Below are 26,756 nucleotides of genomic sequence, written 5' to 3' on the forward strand. Positions count from 1 at the left end.
CCATGGAATGGCATGGGAATGATGCGCTAACCATCATTCCCAAGCCAGCTGAACAGCCATGCTCGCAGCTCCCATAGAGACAGTAGAGCCAAAGTTCCCTCTAGCACAGTGGAATCTCGATAAATGGAAATCACTTTAACAAAACTGCCTCTTAAACGAAACACCATTCTTATGGTTGGTTGGTTTTGTATTCATGCAATCGTATTCAGCTTTGTCTCTCAGTAAATAGAACTCCTGATAAATGGAACCAATTTCCCTGGTACCTTGAGGTTCAGTTTAAAGAGAGTCCGCTGTAATTTTTGCAGGAAACTTTATGGCTCTTGGCACCGCAAAGCCCAACACCCCACTGTTTCGGTGAGAATGAACCGCTCACCATAGTCGTCGTCTGCGTGGCACTCCTTGAGGAGAGACTCCTCGAGGTCTTCTTCCTCGCCAGATCGCATCCGGGAGGCGGCAGAGCCAAAGGGGGTGGGTCGCTTGAGCATGGGTGTCGGGCCAATCCTTCCACGCGGTCCGGCCAACCCCAGTGCCAGGCCCGTGCTCAACGGGCCCCCCTCGAGGAGCTCCTGTGCCGTGGGGCCCATGGGTCCACCCCCGTCGCACGGCCCAAAGGTGAACGCACTCTTTGACATGGACAGCATCCCCTGGATTGCGTCCCGCGTCGATGGCGATGCTCGGCCACCCCTGCACATAGGGCAAGGAGACAATTTTCAGTTTCACGCTCAGCTCCAATTTAGGAGCATGTTTTTGGGACACTAAGGATAAATAATGAGTTCAGTCATGTTCGTAAACTGCTCCACTGGAAACTGCCCCAGCAGAAGCTTGGCAAGTCGGATGGAGCAAGGGAGCAAAAGACGGATGGGGTCTTCAAGATTGACGCATCAGCTTCCTGCAAGGTCAAGGATGCTGAAAGTGTCTGCTTTGGCTGGTTGACTACTAACGCTCCCAGGACTACACCTGGTACACAGACACAAATACCCAAGAAAGTGGCCAAGAGGATTGTTGCTGTGTTTGCTTAATGGGGAGAGTGCTGCATGCACAATGCAAAAGATGTGGGTTTGGCTCCCACTTGCGCCATGATGTCATTCTGTCCGTCTCGATTTCCCTTTTCCTGATCCTTTTTCCTTATTGTCCATACACTTCAATTAGGACCCCCGTTAATTTAACCTGTGCTTTCCTTGGCTACTTGTCTGCTTGTTGTGTGCTTTCTTCATATGGTTGTAACTAAAAAAAAATTGAGCCCTTAACCCTTATTTTCCTCACTTATTATATTCTAGCAACAACATCAAAAGCTTGCTGTTGATAATCAAGACAAAGGACATGTTCAACTAGCATGCAAGCCTCGCTTGAGACAGTCAATCCCAGATATGTAAAGCCCGGACATATCTAATTATCATCTGTATCGAACAGTCGTACCTGGAAATCCCGTGTAAAAGTATGGCGCTGCACTATGCGTGTATCAAACTCCCATTCACTGCCACATTCGATATATGGAACACTGGGCTTTGCTACTTTTGTGCTTTTCCTAAGGGAACTGCAATCGCTTCTCGCCTTATCGGAAATATTCAATGACGGCGCAACAGCACTGTTTGGCAAACAAGACATTGAATCTGACGGGCAGTACATGTCATGGAGAAAAAAGAAAAGCAAGTTCTCAGCTTTGCTCACTGCAAATATGGTGGCTCATGCAAAGTATGGCTGTCTGTTATCGGCAAGAGCAGATTGCCAAGCTGCTCCAGTGATATAGAAGGCCTCCTGGGGCTCTATTCTCGACACACATGGCGTCTGCACCGCTGCCATTATCTGCCACGTTGGCTCTCTGGTTGGCTGTCGAGAGGTCACATGTCACGTGTGCCCGTAAACGGAAGCTTAGCGAAATGCAATTTTGCATTTACATCAAGATGATGAAATGTTTTCAGCTTGCTGATTAGCTGAAGGAATATCCTGTGAAGAGCGCCACAGGAAAGGCCGTTTCGTATACGTCAATTCGACGTTGCGTATTACCACATTTTTCCCCATCGTTTGGGCCATGAAAATATTTTGTTCATAACGCTTGCTTATAGTATTGGATCACTCTTGGCTGGTGTTGGCATTTGTGTTTTGGGCCATCATTTATTTTAAAAATGTGTTTATTTGTAATAACAATGGTTGAACATTTCTTTATTTATTTATATTAAATACTTTCAAGGCCCGTAGGCGCTACAGAAAGGAGTGGTACATATAGTACACAGAAAAAAAATGCAGATCAATGAATAAAATATTTGTTAAATGGCATGGAAAACAGCAGTCTTGAACCTCGATGGGTCTATAATAGTAGCGACCGATGCGGGGACGTGGTTCCAGTCATTGCAGGTGCGAGGCAAAAAAGAGTAATAGTACACGTTCGTGCGACAAGATGGCACGAAAACTTTATGAAGGTGATCGCTGCGGGATGAAAAGTAAGGAGGAGGAGTAAGAAGTTTTTTTTTTAATACCGGGTTGTGGTAAATCTTGTGGAAAAGGCAGAGGCGACTGTATGCACGACGTACTGAAAGTTCCGGTATGTTAAGGGTTTGCTTCATGAGTGTTACACTAGCATGACGAGAGTAATTAGAATAAAGCGGGACGCGCGGTTCTGAATGGCTTCGAGGGAGAGGGTTAGTGATACTTGATGGGGATCCCAGATGGCCGAGGCATATTCTAATTTTGATCGAACAAGTGTTTTGTAGAGCGTCAGTTTTAAAGATGCAGGAACGGCGTAAAAGTTTCTGCATAGATAGCCTAGCGTGGGATTAACGTTAGAAGTTATAAATTCAACATGCTTGTGCCATGATAGATCGCGAGTGATGTAAAGGCCGTTTTTGTAAAAATTAACTTGACAGAGAGGAGCGCTATTCAGAAAATACATGCGTGTGTCAATATTGTTAAAGCGGCATGATATGCACATATATTTACATTTATTTACGTTTAGTTTCATGTTCCACGCATTGCACCATATAGATAAATTGTTAAGGTCTTCTTGTAGTTTACATTACAACATTACAAGCCATCTCCAACTTTTTGTACTTTTCACTGCTGTGTTTGTATTACAATCAAGATTAATGACTGTTCACATCACCAGAGGTTATGACAACGGCCACTTTTTAATTTATAAAAAGAAATGTACGCAAGGCTACCCCTTGGAAGTTTCGTCCCGCAGTGTGGGTAAGCAGTGATCTGAACAAGAGATGGCAGCGTTGGTGCTTGCGTGGCACGAGTGGATACCACAGACAAATGCAACACTATCGGTGATATTTGGCCGTTTTTCAGCCAGCTCAGTCGGGCTGAATCGCTTGCATTTCACGAGACAGAGATAACATGGCCTAGAATGTGCGCTCATCACCACTGGTAGGTCACATATGCATATGTTGTCTCAAGGCAGAAAACAAGGCATTGGCACCAATATATGACGACTCATTCCATTTCCCAGGGACACGCATCCTAGCTAATGAAGCAGACGACGGCTTGTATGCAGCAGACGACAGAAGCGTGACTCATTTTCTACGGAATAATTGTACACCTTGAGCTAGCTGCTTTATTTTTACTGAGGAGGAAAACCGTGTTGCTTTATCAAGAACGTTAGGTTCAGTGCCTTCATTTCAGTTTCGTAGGCAAAATGTAAAGTTTGCGTCATAAATTTCATGAGATACATGCACATATTAGCAACCATGATTTAGCTTTGGCTGAGGTACACAAGCAGCCGCAAATGCAAGCGAGGCTTGCTTTCTCACAAACAGAAGTGCGGGAAAGCACTGACCCCAACTCTTCTTCAAGGCTGACTCGTGTGCTGTCAGTGTCAAGGGCAATGCTGGATGCTAGAAGCAAGTCATCGATGGTTCCGTTCTTCGGCACGTCAGCAGTGTCCTCTCCGCTGGCCGTCTTGGGAACCACAGGAGCGCTGGCAGCCTTGCTGTTTGTTGCAGGTCCTTTCTCCACCTTCGGTTTGCCATTGACTGCACAGTGAGGTAAAGCACATCAGAAGTGAGCACTAAGAACACGTTAGGAGCACTTAACCCTTTAGCCCCCAAATTCCAAAAAGAAAGCATACCAAATTTCTAAAATTTTTTTCGCGTAGTCATAATTTTTTCCATGTCATTATTCTGAAAATATATTACCTGATTCTTGATACTTAATTACTTGTTCTTTCTGCACTTGTACTATAATTAAAACCAAAGCCAATTACCAACCATAACTCGTCATTCGCGATAATGGTACAACCTCCCATGATGAGTACTCGGGATCAGCGGGCTAACGGGTTAAAGTTACGCACCAGAGTCTACCCATCAAATGAAAGCATTCCACAGACAGCCCATTGATATCAGACTGGAATCAAGCATGAATGTAACAAAACCAAGTGCAGAACTGCTTGCACCTAACTACTTTTAAAAAGTTGCATTGCTTGATAATGACATAACCGGATGCTAAGAGCACTTTAACCGAAACAAATTGAGTGGGAAACATCGCAGGATGATTGCCAAAGTCAAGTGATAGCCTCCCACTAGATTTTCCATGATGCATTACTAAGACACTTATTGGTTAGCTCCAGTGGCTAATGCTGTGAGGCGTGTAGGTGCCGTGATATATGGACATGTCGGAGCGCACTCGGTAAGTAGTCTTCAACCTCACCATGAGACAAGACGAGAGACACACTGATGTATTTGTTTTCTCTGCACCTATAATAAACAAAGGAGCCATGGCCTAAGCTCTCGAACACATATTTACTAGGCAAGGGCTAGCTCTTTCTCCTACTTCACCCCTCTTCTGTCTCACACTTTCTCCCAAACCCATGTCATGTTTCTTTATTTTCAGCATCCTCTGAGGGGAGGGGAAGGAACTGGTTGAAATCATCTAGTAGCTTCCAACTCAAGGAAGAATGGCGCAAACAAACAAGGACGAGATAGAAAAACTCATCCCTGTTTGTTCATGCCATTCTTCCTTGACTATGGATTTCCAACACGCCCAACAGTCAGTACTTCAAAGTAGCTTCCGAGATGTGCAATCGGCTCAAATGGATGTGTACATCATTTTCATGTTTTCCAGTGAATGAGACTGTTTTTTCCCCGAAATTTTCTTAGGTGCATCTGCACCTATGTGCCATGCACGCTGGCATGGCCAATGTGCACGTACAAGAAACCGAAAGCAGCAACACCCTAAATGAATTAGAATCGTGTTTCAACGACGGAGCGACCACAGCAACAGATGCCATCTCCAAGCCTAGGCAGCGGTGGTGGCGGCAGTAAACGCTGCCATGGTGTGATACAGGTGCCTCTGCGAGTGGGAGTCTTGCATACTAGTTTGCTGTTACAGTGTAGTTCAAAAAAAGAACGAAAACAGGTTAAATGTACGAGACTAACACAACAAATAAAAAAGGCACCGCAATTTTTTTTACTGTTTCGTTGTGGAGTTGGACATTTGCCCTTAAAAAGAAAATAAAGAAAAGGAATGCTTATCATCATCAGTCACCCGTGCGAGAGTCCAGCAGAAGTCGCAGCATTTCGGTTTTGTATGAGTGTGTTCATGTGTGATGTAATTGCTGTCCGTGTGTTTGCCCAGAGTGCTCGCAACGTTGCGACCAAGTTATTCAAATATCGATGATGGTAATCCAGCAATGCCGCCAGCCAAGGTGGCCAATATGTTTTACAGTGCGTCAAAGGATGAGGCATTCGATGACTTGAAGAGAAGTGGAATAAATGTTGGTTCTCTAGCTGCTACTAAGAAGAGTTGAAGTTTTATTCTGCTAGAAGTTGCAGCTCATGAAAATTTTGTTCATGGAAATTTAGTGCCCTGAAATGGGTCAGTACAACATTTCGTAATGAATATTCAAGCGTGTGTAATCATGTTTCATCGCGCCCACCAAGCTAACACAAGTGAGTTTTATATACCAATTTTTTTCTTCAAAACTTGTGAGAAGTAGGAAATGCATCTTATAGAAAGGTGTGAATTATACACTGTAAAATATTGTATTCAATATTAAATTCGCTATTCGAAGCTAAGCATTCGTATTTGGAAGATTTAAATATTCTCACAACCCTACTTTTGATTAAAACATGTTGGCAGGCTAACTGGTTAGAATCCATGATAGAGTGTATAAGCACAACAGAACGAGGACGTAGAAAGAAACAGATACACAGAGACAGCGCTTTTCAAGTGTGCAGGTCTCCGCCAGGGTCATGGAAGACCAAAATTTTGAACTCCAGCTACAGAACGCTATGCCACGACAATACCCCCCTGACTATGAAAGATCTTGCGGCAACTCAGAAAGTTGTATCATCCTCAGTGGCCTAGGATAGCAATTGCGTCATCCCAAAAAAGAACGAATTGCATTAATGCATTCTGGCCCGGACTCATTAAGCATTCACATCATCCCAAAATTCTAAATAGTGATCGTACCATCAAGATTCACCTGTATTTTAAGTATGTTGTGCGTCTACATGCAGGTTTGTTTATGCAAAGGAAGGGCAAGTCCCAGTTTCACGTACACAGGTTTCACCAACTGGAGCACACTGCAAGGGTGTACCAGAAATTGAAGAGCCTGACAAAGATATGCGATTGCAAAAGGTCTCACCAGATGTCTCTCTCTAGGACAATGCCCCTCTGTGGTGTGTTTCCTCAAGCCGTTCCCACGGGTCACCACCGATCTCTCTCGAGAACCAGGGGGGACCATAGAGTTTTATACAATTACTAGAGGGAACTATGGCGCTAGTGTCTACAGGGGCTGCAAGGAGGGCAGTTCAGCCAGCACGGAAAGGATAGATTTGCCTAAACTTCGTCCTTCTGGCTCCAAATGGCTTCGCGACTTTGCAACGTGATCATCTTTAAGAAAGTAATGCAGTACAAGTAATTCAATAAATATTCTTAAAAATTGTCCGACAGCAGGACTCAACCACAGGACCTCTGGCACAGAAGCCCGATATCGAAACCATTACGCCACGGACACATGGACATGCAGATCCACTGAAATTAGCAGCTATTATGCGTGCTTACAGAGTCTTATTACCTTCTGCATTAAAAAAAAGTATGAATTGCTTTGACGTTTAGGCTAATTTAGGCCCAGATAAAGCGTAACAAACGAAGCCACAAGAACGTCCGAAGCCCCGAGCACGAAGATAAGACAAATCCACGTACTACCCGTGGTGGCTGAACGATCACAGCGCCAGTGTTTTCCCTAGTAATTGTAGGAAACCCTATGGGCGGGACCCGTGGGCCACACACTGAGAAACACCGGAAAAAAAGAATGAACTAACATGAAAGCCGAAGCTTGAGAGAACCTTGCTTGCTGTCCTGGGAATCCATCACGGGTGACGTGGTGCCAGCCGCGGCTGCCGCAGCTGCCGCCGCGAAATTGCCCATGGAGGCGTTGTTGCTGAACGTGGAGATGGGCGGCAAAGCTGGTGTTGCGGGAACGGCCACAGCTCGCTGATACGAGCGGCGCGGCTGTGGCGGCGGGTTCTCGTCAACCACCAGGCCGTCATCGTCCGAATCGTTGAAGTCATACACCGACTCCTTGTGCAGCGGCTTCACAGGTGGCGGTGCCGGGGCTGGTTTCTCCTGTTTCACACTGTGAAGGACGACAATTGAAACAAGGATACAGCTGACCTGGAAGAGCGAAAAGGTGCGGAGCCCCCGCTTGATAACTGTTGGTCACCAGTTCCTCAAAAGATGCTGATAATGCCATGCGTGATGGTAATTTCGTATGTCAACAAAGTGAGCAGGTGGGGACCTACGACACAACTTGAAAATTTAGAATGTTGATGTTGCAGTCACAAATAAAAAAAGGTGGTAATTCTTTAGTCACGAGGCAGATGGCCACTTGCCCTCTACAGTGAACACTCATGGCTGTGGGCAGACATGTGCCAGCAGGTTTAGGAGAAGGTTTGGCTATCAGTGTTGCTAGGAAAGTTGTGCGAAACCATTTTTTAAGACTCTTTTGTCCAGAGAGATCAATGAGTGTGGAAGCTGCCACCATTGCTTGCTGTCAGCTCTCAGTACATGGGTAATGTATAATTGCCGCAGAAGACGCCATGGCCACCCACATTTCAGTCAGTAAATCAAAAATCCCTATCTAACATTTGAGGAGCCCCTCAGCGATGTTATCCACAGATAACTCACCCGCTCAAGGTATTTAGTTGAAAATGTAGTTAACTCTTTGATGGTCAACCACGTAAATATATGGCGCTACGAACAAGTCCCAAATGGTTGATGCCATATATTTACAGTGTTGCCTACGTATACAGTTTAAAAAACGCACCAATTTTTAATTCTTTGTTGCCCGGGAAGTGCTTCCACACTGCATGGATACAAAAAAAAAAGTTTATTTGCTCCACAGTCTCTTGATTTTCATTCCACAGCTTCCTTACGCTGGCATTTCAGCGAATGCTTGCCCATTCTCTCGTGCGGGGGTGCTTGGCGGTTAGATTTAGTATCATCTCGTGGGCTGTTTCTGTTCGTTGCACACGCAAAAACTTGACATCTGTCTGGTCTCTAATCTCTCAGAGGGTGTGGAGGTTCCACTCCGCGTGCGGCGAGGGCTGAAGGCGAGCTCTGGATCTAGCCCCACGCAGTCGCTTCGTGGTACTCCCAACCCGTAGCGCGGGAATCGCGGCTACGCCGGGTTCGGACGAATAAGGCAACCAGCGGTGTCAACGGTAACAACGTTTATTGCTATTAGCAATAATGAACACTCGCAGAGGGACGTCCTCTCAGTAATAGTAGTAAATAGGCTTGCCTCGTTGTCTGGGTGGGTCAGACAAACGAGGTCACTCACGAGATGCGGCAGATGCTTTCGTCCAGGCGGTTCAGGTGTCGGCGTCCCAAGAGAGCGAGTCTCCCCCGGTGGCGCGCTTTTATGCTTTTTTACCTTTTTGCGAGGGGAAGTCCTCCTCGCCCGCCGGATATGTTTCCCTTTCCCGTGAGCCGCGTAGGGGAAGAGGGGTACGCGCGTCATCAGAGCGACGGAGAATGGGAGGGCGCGTAGTGCCTTTCCCCCATGTCTACGCCGGCCCGACCCGTCGCCACGTGCGAACGGGACGCCGCGGGGTACGCGGGAGGAAATGAAGGCGGGTGCTCCCCACGAGGGTCACCAGTACATGCTCGCCCGTCTGATGGTCACAGGGGTGTGATTACATCTGTTCGCAGACAGGCGCTGGTATATATACAAACATTGCCGCTGTAGACAAACGATGCTGCCATGCCTGCGTTCCTTTTCATGAGACTCAGCAGCATAAACTTATTGGTCCCTCGTTGATGACGGAACAAAGGACCACTGCAAATTTCTGACTAGTTTGGTTTTTCTGACGGGCACACAACCATCTTGAGTGCACTCACATACACGGTTAGATTATCCTGCGTGCTGGTTGCTCAGCTGAAAGTGAGTTGAGTGGTGATTTTTGCATTGCAGACTACTACCCAAGCGCCGAATCAAAATATATTTAATTTCAGTGTATGTAGTTTCTTTATTGTTATAAAAAGTACTTATGGAAGCCCATCTGTATTCATGAATAAACAATGCATGCTTACTACGGAAAAATCTTTTTGTCACTTTATGGTCACTGTTAAAAAAATTGTGGTACATTTTTTTGCAAAATAGGTCAGCCTGAAGATTTTAAATTTGCAATAAAAAAATTCAACCCTAAGGGGTCGCATTTGGCAGAAAAGAATCGACCCTCTAAGGGTAAAATGCTTTAAGAGCGTAGAATTGTTGTGCATTGTTTCCTTTTGCTTGAACCATGTCAAGGTTGGCGAGAGTAGGAGTGCAGAAAGAGCGGTGCGTGAAGCGCTGAGGTCAAATTACAAGGCATAGCCCAATTCCAGTTCACTTGTAGCAATTAAGACGACCAAGATCATGAACAGAAAACAGAAAACAGACTTCGTATCAGTTAAACGAAGCAAGTGCAAGAACGAGACAAAGTGAGCGGACATCACCGCCCATGCAGAGTGCACGTGCTAAAAAAAAAAAATATATTAACCATTTAAATAAACTAAAGCAGAATGCTAAAGTCAGGGAGCTGCTTAAGCCTCCCTGAAATGCCAACAGTGCATTTTTGACCAACATAATGATCTAATCTTTCAGGAAACCTAAATGGCTGCCTCTGTAGAACTTTGCTAACCAAAAAATCGCATTAACCCAACTTGAATTAACAGAAGTCTACTGTATTACACTTAACATTCCACCTTTTTTCACCAAATCAGAAGTTGCCGTCTTGTACAGTTGTTTTACGACTGTAAGGAACAATTGTGGATAACGGCAGTATGACAATCTGGAACACTCGAACAACTGACTTTTTGCAGAAGCTGCAGTTGACCTACACAGATTAAGCATTTACCATTTCTCACTCACAAAGTGCTTCCTACTTCAATGAGATTGCCTCGCATAGTTCACCGAGGAGACTGGTAAAGCGTAACTACATGTATCAACACATTAAGTTAAGAAAGTTGGTAGGTTCATGTTTATATGTATACGTGCAGCGTAACACAAACGAGGAACAAGGAATGGGCAACTCATGTCGTCCATTCCTAGTCCCTTGTTCGTGTCGCGCTGCACATATATGTAAAAATGTTAACTATATGACTCGTATAATGCATAAAAATTGGGGAAAGATGACTATTCAGTACTCATTTTCAAAGCACATAATTATCCAAAACACATCAAACTTTTGGTACACGTTGCCCATGGAGTGGCCCCCATTTCCCTAAATATGAAACCTCTGCCATTTTTGGACCTCCCTGGGACGTGCAACAAAACATTGTAAGTGTTTAACTCTTCTAAATGGACTGAAAATGAAGGTGTAGCAATTTTCATTTAATTCCCTAATTGACAAACACACTTTAAAAATTGCCTGAATTTCAACCCTTACATTCCTAACATTTTCTAAAAATACGAATTTCGTGAATGACCTAGGTTTTCCAGAAGACTGTGAAAACTGACATAGAAAGTTTGTAGCACTTATAGTTCCATTAACCAGTTCTTGGAACTGAAGCTTGAGTTCTGTGAACGCCATGTGTGTTTGGCGTATCAACCCCGTGCGAAAAAGGAGCTTTCGGCCTTTAAGTGTGCACACTCGAAAATTGTGAAAAGAGGCATTGCATCATCTTGTATGGAATCGGCTCTTTTAAGAGTTCGTGTGTGCACTCGATGCAAGAAAGTTTTGATAATCAGATCAGCCGACTTCTGGCAGCTGGTTCCCTGTGTCGCTTTTGACTGCTGTGGTTGAAGCTCTGGTTAAGACAAGAAAAACCACAAGAAGGCCGGCCACCAAACATGAAACGCAAAGGCCTGTGGTGGTCCCTTATATACATAAGGTCACCCATCAACTCAAGAAAGTTGCTTGCAGGCATGGTGATCCTTTGGCGTTTCCTGCGCCGTACAAGCTTTCAAAGCTGTGTTCCCGCACCTGCGGTGAGAGCAGAGGAGGATGCCAAATTCGGCATGGTGCTTCATACGTGTCGTGCGCTGTCGGCGTGGTTTATGGCATTCCACTCTTACGTGGTAAGACGTACGTTGGCCAGACAGGGAGTTGCGTCAATGAGCGACCCAGGGAACATGCGCTAAAAGTAAAAAAAAATGTAGGTAGAGGAGCGCACCTTGTTTCGCATATAAACTCTTGCAACAATTGTGAGGCGCGACTTGATGGGACGTCGATTCTTGGAAAAAGCAAGAATGAGCATGCTCGGCTTGCCTTAGAGGCCTGCCACATAAAAAGACAAGGCGATAATTGCATCAGTGAGACATCATTTTCCCTGCACGCATCAGAATTTGAATTCCTACGTTTGCGTATGCGATAAGTTGGCGGATATCAGTAAAGTCTTCTCTGCGCCTGCGCAGTTGTGTGGCCTAGGTATATATATGCATCGACGACGAAGAAATAAAAAAAGTTGTTAGTCAGCGCCAGTGTGTGTCATATCTTCCTTTTGTGGCCCGTCTTAGGTGTTTGCGCTGTAAGTTTAAGCTCAGAATTGGGTACCAACTAGGCCCAAATGAAGTTTTACTGAAATTGCCAGAAGGAAATAATCCAAGTCTGTCAAATTCGACAAACGGTTCCTCAATGCCTTCATCGCCCTCAGAATCTTTAGTTCTTGCATATAAATGCATTACACATGCGTGTGCTACAAATAAAAGCACTGAAAAGCAGCCACATGATGTTGCGATGGCTGAAAAGACACTGAAAAACCTGCACCAAATTGCTGCTTGCTACCAAGTGCAAGCAGGCCGAAATTACAGACTTTTCGAATCAATGTGCACTGCTTTGTCACAAAAGCAACTGAGGTTATGACATGGCAACCAGAACTTAAGGAGCCGAATTCTATCAATGCTGCTACTAAATCATATGTTTTATAGTCACTTGTAAACTTCACAATAAACTTTTGTAACACCAAAATTTGTCCTGCACCCCACCAAATTTGTCGTGGCGGGATCTGTACATATATGTGTAGCTGTGCACACACACATATGCATGCACACACATAATAAAGCTTGCTCTACCTCGCAGATCTTTAACGGAACATCCGTGGTCAATATCAAATCGATGCTTCCTCATTTTTCCAATATATTAAAGTGAACGGACAAGTATATCATCTGTTGCCCACTTCCTACCTTTGTGCCTTTTTCGTGGCTGCCGTGGCCTTGGCCTTGAGGCCACCGGTGCCTTTGCCCTTTGCTTTGCCCTTGGCCTTGACGGGTAGCTTCACCTTGATATTGATGCCCTGCTGGGAAGCCCCACCGACCCGCACTGGGGTCACATTTTCCTGCACGCCGGTGGCGGCAGCAGCCACCACCGCCTTGGCCGCCTTGGCAGGTCCCTGCTTGCCCTTTTTGGTATCTTTCTCAGCCTTAACCTTGCAATTCAGCTTCTTCTGCACAAGAAAAAGTTGAAAGGCAAGCAAATCATACACAGTGGCTCGAGAGAAATCGTTGAGTGTCAAGCAAGAATGCGAAAAATAAAATTTCCACAGTGAAGACGAGTCTTGCAAGTGAGGCCAGTCTGCCGCTATCTTAAAAGGGGCACAAAGAAACTTGAGCATTTAGTGGAGAATGACAAGTACTTTCTTCTTGCTTCCTGTGGGTTTAAACTTGGTAATTTTACCACATGGGTAATGCCCAATGTGCGACATTGTGTCACTAGTTTTTAGAATGAAACTTGGACCATCTTGGCAAACATGAGTCGTCTTGGAAAAGCAGCTTGAAGATTAGCTGCTCAAGAGATCACAGATGAATAAAATTATGGCTGGTATTGTGGCGGCAACCATGGCCAATGCTAGCACTTTTCATGGATGACATTAGATAACCATCGTTTCCATAAATCTTTTACTTTCCTTCACTTACCTCCGCTGCTCTGACTTCCTTGGCCATATCCTTAAGGAGCTTTGGAACAGTTATCCCACTTGGAATTGCATCCAATTTACAGTTGGGCTGCAAAACGAGACACAAATTAAGACAATCACTTCAATGATAATCATCACAGTTCCAGAGAGTTGATTCCAACCAGATACCGCAAAAGGGGAAATGAGAAAGGAAGTCTATGCATTAGCTCGTACACGACAAGAATTTGCGCTTCCTTATCCATTGTGTGTATCATAGTATTGTGGGTATCTAACAAATTAGCAGATATAACAAAGCAAATCTAAAATGTTTCTCACAAATACATATCAGCATGTAACTAATATATGCTTATAACAAAGATCAGATATGACGAAGGTATTTTAGTGTCAGATGTGCCTTCACTATACGAGGTTTGAGTGTACCATAGCGTGGCGGATTCAGTTTAATCCCAGGATTTATTCCCGTACCAATATCTACACTAATAGCACTTTTTGCTTTCTGCAAGGAAGGAGGAAGGTGTGGGCGCAGTTGCTACAAAAGAAGCTGCTGCTTCAGATATTGCTCAAGACTCGCAGAAGGCGACACATGCTGTCCTGGCGTAATCCACCGGCTGAAATGGCAAACAGTGAATGACCTGCATGTTAACAGTCCTACGCATAAACGTCCACATGAGCACACAGCCAGTGTAGAAAAGCATGTGGGGAGCACACCAACCCATTTCTTTCAGCATACCACACTAGCACATGACCCCATGCTGAAACTTGCGCCTCAAGCTGGCAGGACACATGGCGAAGGCTCGCCATGCTCCCATTCTATTACAGTCTCTGCGACAATGCAGCAAGTGCTTGGATCATAGCCGGGGGAAAGGAAAAAAGGTATCTGCCTTCCTGCAATCACGATAGCCCTGGCGCAGAAGGAAAGTATAAAGGTATAAACGAGCAAGTCTCCCAAAAAGATACTCTCTCGCTGGCTGCAACACTCTGGAAACTTTGGATTACTACCTGCCTATCCTGCGAACAAACTTGCCGCCTGATCACATGCAATGATGGGTAAGGCGATCCTTTTACTTCCACCATTTACGAAGTGGACTTCCCTCCACCTATCATGTAATATGTTTCCCTTTTAGCAATAAATATTGTTCGAATGCATGCTGCCATCTTGCCTCAATTGTCCGAACCTACCATAGTTGCAAACTGCTTGTACTGCAATTAGAGAATGCTTTACGAAGTGGACAAGTGTGGTCGTAACTGGGGCTTGCCTCCTGCTCTAGTGGCACGCAAGGTGTACCCGATAAGCAGAAGCATAGTCTAAAAAGAAATAAGCAAAGTAGGAGCAAGACTAGGTAACGTAGGCATCAACAGGCCGGACATCCAAGTGACGTCCACTGAGCCAGCAGAGCAGAATGATATATCTGGCTGCTGAACCACCAGGGTGGGGCACCCGCAGTTCAGCCGAGTTTGTGACCACAGCAAGCTACTACTCACCTCTTGAGTCCAGTTTTTAAGTGCAGTCATCAAGGCCTTCGCTCCGACAACCAGGAAGCTGGGGGGCTTGAACTCAGATGCTGTTGCACCTGAAACAATTTTCGACAATATAACATGCACTGGCAAAACTATCTAAGTTAAAGGTGCTGCCTGGCACAGGTTTTTGTGCCACACTGCGCATTTCAATAACGGAGGAGCAATTTTAATTTTGACCGATAAATAGAATGAAAAAGAAACGTTAAAGTTTTGCATGGTCATCCTATGACAAGTTGCTGTGTACACTTGGCTTCCTTGCAGAGTTGTGTGAATATGCAGGCTGTGGCTCCACAGAGATCCAGAACTGAATATCATATTTTTGTGCGTATAACCTGTGCCAAAAATTCAAAGCATTTAATAGTAAGGTCGGGGCCCAGAGTATATGCGAGTCGCTCCTTGAGATGTGGCTTCACGACAGTGCGGCGTACGCTGACGTGAAGTCGCACCTCAAGGCGAGGTTCTCTGAAGCTCCCTTTTCCTCTCTTTCATTGTCGCTCACTCTCCTCCATTTTACCGGGTCGACATACTGCGTTTAATAAGCGAAAAGTGCAACGGCGCTCGCAACCTAGGACTCAGATCACGATAAGCAGCACCCAATGGCCATCCTAGCCGAGCAGAATCTGAAGATAAAATTATATTCACAAAATTGCGATTCGAGCTTGCGGATAGTATCGCGTGATATACGTCAACCAAGCCCGCAGTCCTTCCTTGGTGCGTGTGAAGGATTGCGTGATAAGGCAGAAAGCCAAAACACCGTTGTAGTTTTCGTTCCGGCCACTTTTGCTCTGCCACTGTTGCCCATTCGAGCACTGCTTCATCCGCGCTGTGAAGTGATCTTACTGACATCACTTGTCACATGACTGAACTGTCCGCAATCATGTCCATCTTGTTATCCAGCTTTATCGGCGTTGCCAGAGGGAGGGGGCGACAGAGCCGTTGGCCGAAGATACGACGGGGACGAATCGTGCACGTCCACAAATGGAGACTGTGTTTGCAAAGATTAGAGCACTTTTGTGTGCAGTTATTTCCGTGGTATATATGCCGAGGTTATTTTCTTTATTGCATGGCTGCTTTAACTTGAGTGGCGGGTATACGCTGAAAGATACGGCATGTGGTGTTATCAAAATTGATTGTTCACTTCTCAGAACCCGTGCCCTGACTGAGGTCAGGCTTACTGCAATTTCGAATATTTATTCCTGCCGAAATGCCGGCTTTGTGGGACAGTTTCTAGTTCGGCACAATTGAATGTGGCCTCCACAACATTTCATTGAAATTTGAGGGAAACGTGAATATTTTGCCACAGGTACTCTTGCACAAAAATCTAGAAGCCTGCTCCATTGTGGAAAACTGAAGGAGGGGTGCAGGGGTGTCATGAAGCTACTTTCATGCATATTTGAAGGGGAGGAGGTCACAGGTGTCACAGAGGCTTGGGGAATGGGGAAGCACTCACAATATGTGTTCTGAGAAAGCCCGAGTTATAGCATTGCCCTTACATCTAGACTGTGCTTACGAGGCTCACTAATAGCATTATGAGAAAACAGTCCATACTCCATTTTTGCATAGTATAAGTGCAATTGTAGTCATATATGCATCATGGCATGACACTGGCATGAGCAACTTCGGCACAGTATCCTCACAGCGATGGAGCAGGCAATAAGCAAAATGCGTCTGCATCAACGAATTTATATATAGTTAGGCCATCAGTGGAACCTCTACAAGTTGTCATGTCGGTATCATCATTACCATGCAAGTTCTCTGGTTGTCATAAGGGCTACATTCTTTCTGCCCTTTCAGAAGGCCCCCTATACCACTCGAAGCACAAAAAATTTGCCCGATGCCATCATTTACAGGGCACTCGTTAGAAAGTGTTCCCCTACAAAAAATTGGCAAAATGACATTGTAATATAGCAACAATACACTACTCTGAAGCAAGTGAGCACGTGTATAATTGCTGTGAATCCCAATGTTTATCCAACGCAGCTGATTAGAGAGATTAGAGCCCACGTGAGCTGAGACCAGCGTGCGGCAACTCCCTTTTCCAGTTTTTCTGTAATGTAGTTACCCCCCTCTTCAAGTATGGTTGCCAACACGGTTCCCACAATTAACAGTCTATTCATCTCGTTTCAAACACTTCTCACATCAAATAAGTGACTAACCACACACGTGCAATCCAGAAATGGTAAAAACACAACCTCACAAGATGCAGATCAATGCAAGCAAAGGCAAAAGGAGACGCCACAAGAATCTGGTAGTCGCACTGCTTGCTTCATCAACGAGAACTGAAGGAGACACCATAAGGCAAACATGAGCTAGTCGAAGACGGCAGAAATTGTATCGGGCCTGGAAAAGTCGCAACTGCTCTGCTTCTGTTTGCTAATCTTTTATTTTTATGTTTACCGTTGATTACTACAAGCAACACCACAAATGAACACTTGGTCGATGTGCTAACCCACTACGCTGGCATGATGAACCAATCAGACTGGGCATTTCAGGAACAAGCAGATGAAGTCAACCATAACAGTAAAGGATAATGGCACTGATATCTAAGAGAATCTGTGCTCTTCCTTAAAAGTTTTGAGCACTCCTCAATATTAGCTGTGCTGCAAAATATAGCACATATCACACAGGCTATACAAAGTGTATCAGGTAACTCATGCCAAGCCTAAAAAAAATGGTGTGTATGCTACAAGAATGCAATCAACTTAGTACTGTTCACTGTCCTCTTGAGCAACTCAATGTATTTTTATTTTTTTACTATGAGCTTAGATCATTATTCATTCAACTTTTAAAGGGCTAGCTTAAAAGCAATACCTTCAATAGTATTGAAGGTATTGCTCGATATGTTCCAATAGTATTGGAACATATCGAGAGATATACAAATAATTTATTTCCGTGAAGACAGCTGCACTGCTGTGTAACGTCCCTGCAAGCAGTGACATTAGTGCCCTCAAATATGCTACCAACTAATGATGCATGAATGCAGAACAAATGCATTAATAGGCCACAAGTAAAGATGAGAGGCGATGACCACACTCGTGTTCTTCGATGCATTGCGATCTGCTGACAATACCTCCTCACCCTTTGCGCTTTCTGTCAGCAGCAAAAGTGTTGTTATTGCCATTCAGTATATCCCATGGCTCCATTTGCTTCGCAGCTTCAACAGTCAAGATATTTCAGCAAAAGCGTAAGCCAAGACCATTGTCTCCGATCCAACTCTATTGCTTAGGTCCATTCAAGCAATCTGTCTGCATGCAGAATCAATCCTTCTTTGGTAGCAAGTTTAGGGGTACTAATGTCACTGCGTGAAAGTGCTTAGTCACATGGTACTTATTCACATCTCACATACTTTCTCTGAGGCAGGAAAAATTAAAACCACAGCAGCTATCTACTGGGAAATGAATTCTTTATATATTTCTCAATAGGCTCTGCAAGTTCTTCATTGAACGTGTTGCATTTACAAGAACATTTAAAATATAAATAGTCAATTATTGGTGATTAGTGACCTAGGCTCACGGTAAAAGATAATTTGAGTTGTTCCAGAGGACAGTGAAGAATACTAAGTTCTTTGCATTCTCAAAGCACACAGTACAATTCCAAGTGTACTAGGCACTGCACCTCCCGATTCAACCGATGTGAAGGAAAACGATACTTTCGTTTTCTGGGCAGTTCACTTTTTTTTCCTGCCAGACGGTAATTTTTCAACACGCTCTGAAGTTTCGCAATTGTCAAAGTAGAAAGCAAAAATGGTCGCCTCTGGGAGCGGCGTGCGTGCTTCGAATGATCGCAGATCTCGTAATTCCGCTGTGCCTGCGGCTGCTTTTATTGATGTATTGAGCAGCAGTGAGTCTGAGGGTGCTGCCTTTTCATCGGACTTTGACTCTGAGAGTGACAATGACGCAAACCAGCCCAGAACATCGGCGGCTGCAGCCCGGCACACCCAACTGTAGTCAGTTAAACTTTTGTAGTGGATTACCTGTGTAATTAAATTTTAATTTTTTTCGGAGATAGTGCCTATTAGAGGGCAATATATTTTGTATATCACATAAGCGTGTATTTACAAACTACGATCAATTTTATCTCCCAATCTTGATTCTAACAATTATTATCTTTTTTTATTACATATATCTCGTTAATAAAAATTTTAAGTGTGAAAAGTGCATTCATTCTGCTCTTTGTTTACGTATTACATAATATATTGAGTGCAGTAGTTCCTTCAGGAAAAAAAATCTGGCGTAATCTACAAGAAAAAACCCTTTTTCTCATGGTAAGGAAAGAATTAATATCTACATCTTCCTGTCATTCTTTCTCTTTTTTCGACATTACAATCTAGATCATTTTCTGCATCACATTCCTATAAGCACAGAATGATTGAAATGAGAGCAGCGAAAAGCAAATGCAAAGACGAAAGGGTTGCTCACTTCTCAGCTGTTCGATGACGTACGATGCGGCGAACCAGTGGGTCGTCTCGAACGAAGGGAACTTGTACTTATTCGGGGCGTCGATTCTCTTCTCTAGGTCGTACACTCTGGTAAATACAGAGAAGAAAAGCGACAGATAGGAAGACCATTGTGACTTTGGCAATCACAAAAAGGACTTTTTTTTTTCAGAGCAAATTGAAGAAACTTACAGAATATGTATGCAATCTGTAAAGTATATGTGTGGTGGTCCGTTTCAGTAACCAATTTCATTGCGACGGTTCAGACTGCTGAGAACACGTTCCCAGATACACAAAAATATAGATTAGCACACTCTCCACTTTAAAACACGCGTTCGTTCATGTCCTTTCGACAAGGCTGCTCAAACCTCTCAATATAATCAAACAATGAGCCCAAATTATAACGCTATCTGATAAGCTGAATCCCCTGATAAGCTGAACAGTTTGTGGACCTTTTGTCAGCTCCCTGCAGATAAAAAGAGCACACTTCTGCTAAGCTTAGCTTCTCATAAAGGGAACAGATTTTCAAAGTCCCTGTATGGCCTGCCTCGAAGGGAGTCTACATTACAGATAAGGGTGTCTGGTCAGGAATACAGTCAGCGTCAAAATTCTATGGACCATGGGATCTGATAAATAATTCAATTTCCTGGCTGTCCATGTGACTGGCACAGTCACAGACACAGTCCTGAGGTGTTGATGCCAACTGTATTTACACTAGCCAATGTAGTTTCACAATAAAAGAACGAGGAACCAAGACACAGAAAGCACCAAACAAGCAAACAAGAACAGGGCCTTTACACAGATGAAATGTAACACGTGCAACAAGCGAGTACTCTCCACATTTGCCCTCTCCCCACAACCAGTGATTATGTTATGCTGCCTTTTTTCTATGTTGAATTTCTTGGTTGTCACACTAGCCTTTCCCCCAAGTTTTTTTGCTTTTACTCTTGGCAACCTTTTATGCAAAATGCGTGTTGCTTGTATTTTAAAATTGTGAACCTGGCGGCAGTAGGCACCTTTCTGTACAATGTGAAGCATGGCCTGCAGGAGGTCTATGAGCATGAACAGAAACGGCAGTACTAGCGGCGATGTACTGAGACACTGTTTTCATTTTAATTGTATGATATAAGCGCCTGTTTGCGCTATTTTATAAAAGAGGGAGGGGGAAGGCAAGATGTCTTCATGACAATTATGTGTTTGCCAATGCTTCTAACAGAGTTGGACCTTTGATACCCGTGCCACATAGGCGCAGAAAATTACATTAACTTGCTAATGCCTGAAATTTTAATGCCATGTGCGTGATGCCACACAGACAAACCTAATGCCATTTGCGTTAATGTCATTTGTTATTTAATACGTTCACCAGAACCCGTTTGACTGAGAAATGCGTGCCGTCGACTTCATAGCTTCCGCACTGCAGTATAATTGAAGTACTTGAAACAGTCTCTACCATGTAAAAAATAATTTATACATAACTTTCAACTACAACACTCCTGCAAGAAGTTGCACTTGGTGAACTTCCTCAGGTAAGCACTGCAACGGCTTCAACAAACCAAACACCATTTTTATTTTGGGCTTCGGATTTGACTTGGAATAGCAGCTGAAGCTGCTATGCTCAGTAGGAACGTTGTAAAAGACAGCAACAAATTAAAGCTCACGGAACTATAGTATGCTTGCATTTGCAATTAGCTGTCCATGAAGGTGGAAAGTAAACTGGTAAATGTGTACTTATATTTTATTGAGTACCTTAACATTGCTCACTTCAGAAGATGCTGTTATCGACATCACCACATGCAATTTCATTAAATTTACCATGTGGCAGCTCCGCCAAAAAAAAATATCATTACACAAATGAATGTCAGGCACGAACGAATGTCATCTTCGGTACCTGTGCGGCACGGCTATAATTTATTAGTAATGGGAATAAATGTTATCTGTTCCTTGGCTGAACATGCTATCACAACATATCGCCATCAGCACCTCTGTTCTCATCCACATCCCTACAGCATCACAATAATACTGCATTTAATCACATAATGAACATAATTTTTTTTCCAAAGTTGATGTCAATTTGGGAGGAGGGTTCATTACACCGGCAAAAAAAGAAAAGAGAGAAAAAGTAGACATACTTTTTTCTAGGAGTCGAAATTTCCTACCACTATGTAGATTAAAAAGATTATCACAATCACAACCTTACCTTTATTGTAAATAGTACACCGTACGCAACGAGAATAAAATATTTCCAAAATTCATCGACCGTTAAGTTAACAGCATACAAAGCTCTTGTCAGACCAAAATTAGAATATGCGGATTTGATCTGGAGCCCTCATCAAAAATATTTAATCAAGAAAATAGAAAGAGTGCAAAATTTAGCTCTGCAGTTTATATACTCCACATACTCGCGTTTTTCTAGCGTGCCCGTTCTTCGCGACAGGGCGAAATTGAAAAAACTAGCTCATCGCAGAATTGTATCTCGCATAAAATTTTTATATCAGCTGTACCATGGTCACTACAAAATAGTGCGTGAATGTTATTTACCTGAGCCCCCCATGCGCTCTGCTCGTACAAACCACAACAAAACAAATAAGCAACCATTTAGTAACCTTAACATCCATCAATATTCTCTTTTTCCCCATGCAATTTCACTATGGAATAAATTACCCGAAGAAGTAGTTAACGCTAATACAACAGAAACGTTCGTTCAGCTTTCAAATAACCTTTTCTTTGACCTCTAAATTGCCGCAATGAAAGCAGTTTCTTTTGCGTTAGGCTTTTTTATTGTTATTATGTTTACGTATTGCACTGTTGTATGTTCATGTTTATTTCTGTTACGTACAGTGTTACAATGATGTATGTACATGTTTTGTTGTGTTCTTAATTGCTAATTGGCAGTTGTAATTTACGTTGTTGTATGTACCCACTCCTACTTGGGCCCGAATAGGGCCTGCACTATTTGTAAATAAAAAAAAAAACGTTTCATCAAATTGAGTTCATTTTCATTTACAAAGTGCTGCTGGTCACATGTTGGTTTCACTAGTGCGGGTCGTCGTCGGCCCACAGTTTCGGTGCCGTCCAGGCAGCACGCGATGCCCGTTTTCTTAAAACTGCATTTTCTGAAGCTTGCCTCGCTTCGGTCCTCAAAATGCACAACAATCCTTCTTCGTCGCTTTAAGCCCGCCCTCTTGTTTTCCCCTGCAGCCCACATGCACTAAGTCAACGCTGAAATGCCTTCCAGCAGCGCGGTTGCCATGCTCCGAGGCATGCTCTACGACCTTCAGTTGGAAACCGACTGTGCAACTGGAGTAATGGCCCGTCACACAATGCACAGCACCTTGGAAATAAAGAAAAAGGTCCAGCACAGCACTCAGTCAGCAACGAAAAAGTTGTGGCAAAATGGCGAATGGCTGGTCAAGTGCACTGTCTTGATCTGATCTGCCACCACCATGCTTGCATGGCGCTATAAGCAAGAATGTTAAGTTATGATAATGCAGGGTGCATCATCATCATCATCGTCGTCATCATCGTCATCATCATCAACAAAAGCGCTGGGTCGACATGTTGCATTCCCGCATCGTTTGCGTTTGTGTTGCCAGTGTTTATCATTGGTAGTTTTAAAGAGTTTACTGCATCACAGCGTGACCTAATGATTTGGGATAGTTCACAGTGATGGCCAATCGTGCAGTCAAAGCGAACATACTGAACATTGGCCTTCAAGAACAGGTGTGCGTCTTTTTTATGCGGAAAAAAAAATGACAATTACTAAGCACAAATGTGTGGGGGGTGGGTTCATTATGTGAGTGGCTTGATTACACAAGTAAATGTAACACGTAAGTACCGTAACAGGTATTTTTAACAAGTAACATGTATTCTTTATTGGCCCCCATAGTCATACTGGAAATGATGGGCAGATTCTCCCAACCGCATTGCACAAACATTCTCGTTCAGTTCAGTAGCAACTTTACTGCCTGTGGTTAATAAATTATTGGAGGCATTAATTTCAGAGGCCTTGGATTCCAAATTGTGTGTTTTAACTACAGTGCACACCGGGACGAGGACAGGAAATGACGAAGACAAGCGCTAACTGCAAACTTTGGTACCCACATTGATGGCGATATGTCTTTACCCGACTTGGTTAGAAAAGCTCTAGCATTGGGACTGAAGTTCGCAGTCAGCATTTCATCATTTTCTACCTCCGTGCCCGTGTGCGCTGTAATTCACAGTAACATGGAACACCTATTGCATGCTGTCAAACCTTGTTGGATTCTACATTTTCTTTTTCCTTCAGTGATCTGGAGTTGGAAGGAATCAAATTCCAATTTCACAGAGTACTTAAAGTGGTGCAAGAAAACTACCCTGCAGCCTTCATTTTTTTTTCCTGATATATCATACTTAATGACATAGTACTAGAGCTACACTTCTGCACATACAGTCGAACCCGGATATATCGAACCCGCACATTTCGGATTATTGGCTATATCGAACACGCAGATTACCCCCTTGAAAATACTATGTAAAAGTAGAGTATATCGAATTCCATTTTCGTCGGACAATCGATATATGGAACGCCGCGCAGCACCGCGCCCCTGGAAGGTGCGCTTTTCCCAAAGACATTTGTGTCCGGTCCTCAGGGGAAAACGTTTCTGCAGTCTGTCAGCAGGCTCCTCCTCTGCACATGCGCGGCCGTCGCCTAGCGACGGAGACGCAGAGCCATTCTCCCTTTCTTGCGCCCCACCGGCGCGAGCTCTCTCGCTCCTCCTGTACCACCTCCTCCTGTAGCAAAGTGCATGTGTCGGTACTGCTTGCAGCCAACATGGACGGCTTGTGCAAGCTACGGCCATTCGTGATCGGGAAGAGCAAGTCACCGCACTGCTTCAAGAACTGTAAACAGCTTTTCGTCCGCAACGGCTGTAATAGGAAGGCTTGGATGACGCGTCAACTTTTTGTTCAATGGCTGCAGGCTTGGGACGCTGAGTTGGGCAAGTCGGGCCGCCGAGTTTGCCTTCTGGTAGACAGCTGTTCGGCCCATCAAACGACTTGCAAGCTGCAGCACATCGAACTGAAGTTTCTCCCGCCAAACACCACAGCGAGACTGCAGCCCCTCGACCAGGGTATCATAAAGGCATTCAAGGTAGGCTATCGGAAGCGACTTATTCAACGGTTCCTGATAAACCTCCGCATGGGAACTGATCTCAAGATTGACCTGCTTGGCGCGATCCAGATGATTACCGGCACTTGGGTCGACATGAAGCAGGCCACAGTAGCCAACTGTTTCGGCAAGGCAGGCCTTGATGTGGCCGGAGATGAATGTCCGGAAGCTTTAGATGACGATGAGTGCTTGGAGGACGCGTTTCGCGACTTGTCCAATTTTCCCGGCGCCGTCCCGTCCTAAGTTACTGTTGATGACTTCATTAACGCTGACAGCGAAGTTCAAGCGGTAGCCAACCTTGTTGATGAGAACATTGTGGCCGGAATAGCTGGCGTTCAAGACGGCGATTCCAGCGACGACGAGGGCAACTGTGTTTTCAAAGAAATGTGTCCGTGCACAGCCACTGAACTGACGTCAGCGTTCAGCCTGATTCGGCGCTGTTGCGGCGAAATGGAAGGCACTGGGCTCTCGCACCTGGACAGTCTCGAGAAGATTGAGACTAGTGTTTTAAACTTCATTTCCCAGAGGAAAAAGCAGCCCAAAATTAGGGATTTTTTTTTCTGTTAAATAAAACGCTTTCATATTGTGTGCACATGCTATGTGATTCGCGGCTGTTCCAATCGGTAAGCCACAATTTTTTATGATCGCGAGTGCTTTTTTGGCCTATATCTGTATATCGAATTTTCGCTATATCAAACAATTTTCCGATCCCCGTCGAATTCGATATATCCGGGTTCGACTGTATACTATTGCGCTCAGTATGAGCTGCAATGTGCAACCGCTTTGCCATGCTCTTTTGCATTGCAGCTCATAATGAGTGCAATATTACCATGCTTTACGCATTTAACCTGTCACACACGCATGCACGCACGCGCGCCCACACACACGCACATACATTTGAGCACAAAGTGAAGGTGCTGGTTTTTAGTGAATTTAGCCTTTAGTTGTCGCACCACAGCAACATGGAAAGCATAGTCATAGAGAATGCATATGCTAAGGGATCAACAACCTCTGGTACAGGACACCAACACAATTTAGAAATAGAATGAGAAAGAAAGCTGACAAAATGACAAAGAAAGAAAATAAAAAGAAAGAGAGAAGAAAATGGCGGGTACGCACTGTAGCTGGAGGCCAATGTTGAAGCTGTGCAGGAAGTTTCCACCGAAGACCATGGAATCCACTGAGGTGTACACTGAGTGTATCCATCCAGTTGGGATGAAGAGAGTCTGCCCAGCAGTGAGGGTGAGCCGATAGCAGGCATCTGCCTGGTCCCCAAAGAAGGTCTCACTCTGGTTGGCTGAGGCCATCCAGTGCTCGTAGAGACTTAGGTTCGTCTGGGTGGGCCGTATCAAGTAGAATATCTTCTCCCCCTGCACACAAAACTGGCTTGTTTTTTTCCCTGTTTTACCCCAAAGCACATGTGCAACTAGGCTTGTGTTGCACTTCAAAGGATTTCTTTGACACCAACTTGGGGTACCATCAAATCCACTTTACACAATACCAGTTTTAACGATATATCGAACTAACAAAGAGAAGCCAATGCGCGGTCAACTTTTCTGTGACAACATAAACTGCTTACTACAATGCTCCCATGCCGCATTTTCCATTATAACAATTGGATCTGGCTACTGGATGTGAGCACCGTAAGAAAAAAAAATTCAATATCCTCAAACATGAGCCGCTTCACCAGAGCCAGCACTATACCATGCAGCCCTCACCCACCTACCTTCCACCCCCTCGCCGACCTTGGAGGGGCGAAAGCAAGACTGGAGAGGGGTGACACGGCATGCCGTGCGGGGTGTGTGGAACAAAGGCAGCACTTCGCATTTTTCTTTTTTTTTTCTAAGGATCTTGCGCTTTCTTTCGACAGACACACTCAGTAGCCAAATTTAATTGCTATGACCAAAACGTGGCATGGGAGCCTTTTAGTAAGCGGCTTATTTTACCAAAAAAAAAAAAAACGCAAAAGTTCACAGTACTGCGTTTTGTTACATCCGAGTATTGTTAAAAACAGGAATGGTATAAGTGGGCCCAACTGTACTCCTTTCTGTCCAATTAAAATCTTTGGATATCTGCCCCCTTTGCCGTTTTCATGCAACCCAGCTAACCAATTATCTATTATAACAATGGGATATTCTTGGCACCTGAATAGTGTTGTAAGTGGGATCGACTGTACGTGCCACTGTTCAATAACGAAAAAAATCATTTAAATTTCTATGCTTATAGGCAGAATCAAACTCTCATAATAAATATTCAAGCAATCCTGTCTGAGCATATATATTTACACACGTGCCAAGCAAGGACTTTGCTGCGGCGGCGCTA

At 44.3% G+C, this 26,756-nt stretch overlaps 1 protein-coding gene across 3 annotated transcripts in view; it reads right to left on the reverse strand.

Annotated features, from left to right (window-relative positions):
* The window catches only part of LOC142585364 (histone lysine demethylase PHF8-like), a 53,278-nt gene that overhangs the window by 20,100 nt on the left and 6,422 nt on the right, over positions 1 to 26,756 (reverse strand). For 2 of the 3 annotated variants that reach the window (XM_075696078.1, XM_075696076.1), the window contains exons 8-15: positions 25,554 to 25,804; positions 19,272 to 19,378; positions 14,818 to 14,906; positions 13,337 to 13,423; positions 12,608 to 12,867; positions 7,263 to 7,576; positions 3,776 to 3,971; positions 374 to 684 (exon numbers count right to left, since the gene is read on the reverse strand). In XM_075696078.1, the coding sequence (XP_075552193.1) occupies positions 374 to 684; positions 3,776 to 3,971; positions 7,263 to 7,576; positions 12,608 to 12,867; positions 13,337 to 13,423; positions 14,818 to 14,906; positions 19,272 to 19,378; positions 25,554 to 25,804 (1,615 nt within the window). The remainder of the gene's footprint in view (positions 1 to 373; positions 685 to 3,775; positions 3,972 to 7,262; positions 7,577 to 12,607; positions 12,868 to 13,336; positions 13,424 to 14,817; positions 14,907 to 19,271; positions 19,379 to 25,553; positions 25,805 to 26,756) is intronic. The other variant, XM_075696077.1, reaches the window with a different exon arrangement.

The sequence above is a fragment of the Dermacentor variabilis genome, chromosome 6 (assembly GCF_050947875.1).
Source record: "Dermacentor variabilis isolate Ectoservices chromosome 6, ASM5094787v1, whole genome shotgun sequence".
NCBI lineage: Eukaryota > Metazoa > Arthropoda > Arachnida > Ixodida > Ixodidae > Dermacentor > Dermacentor variabilis.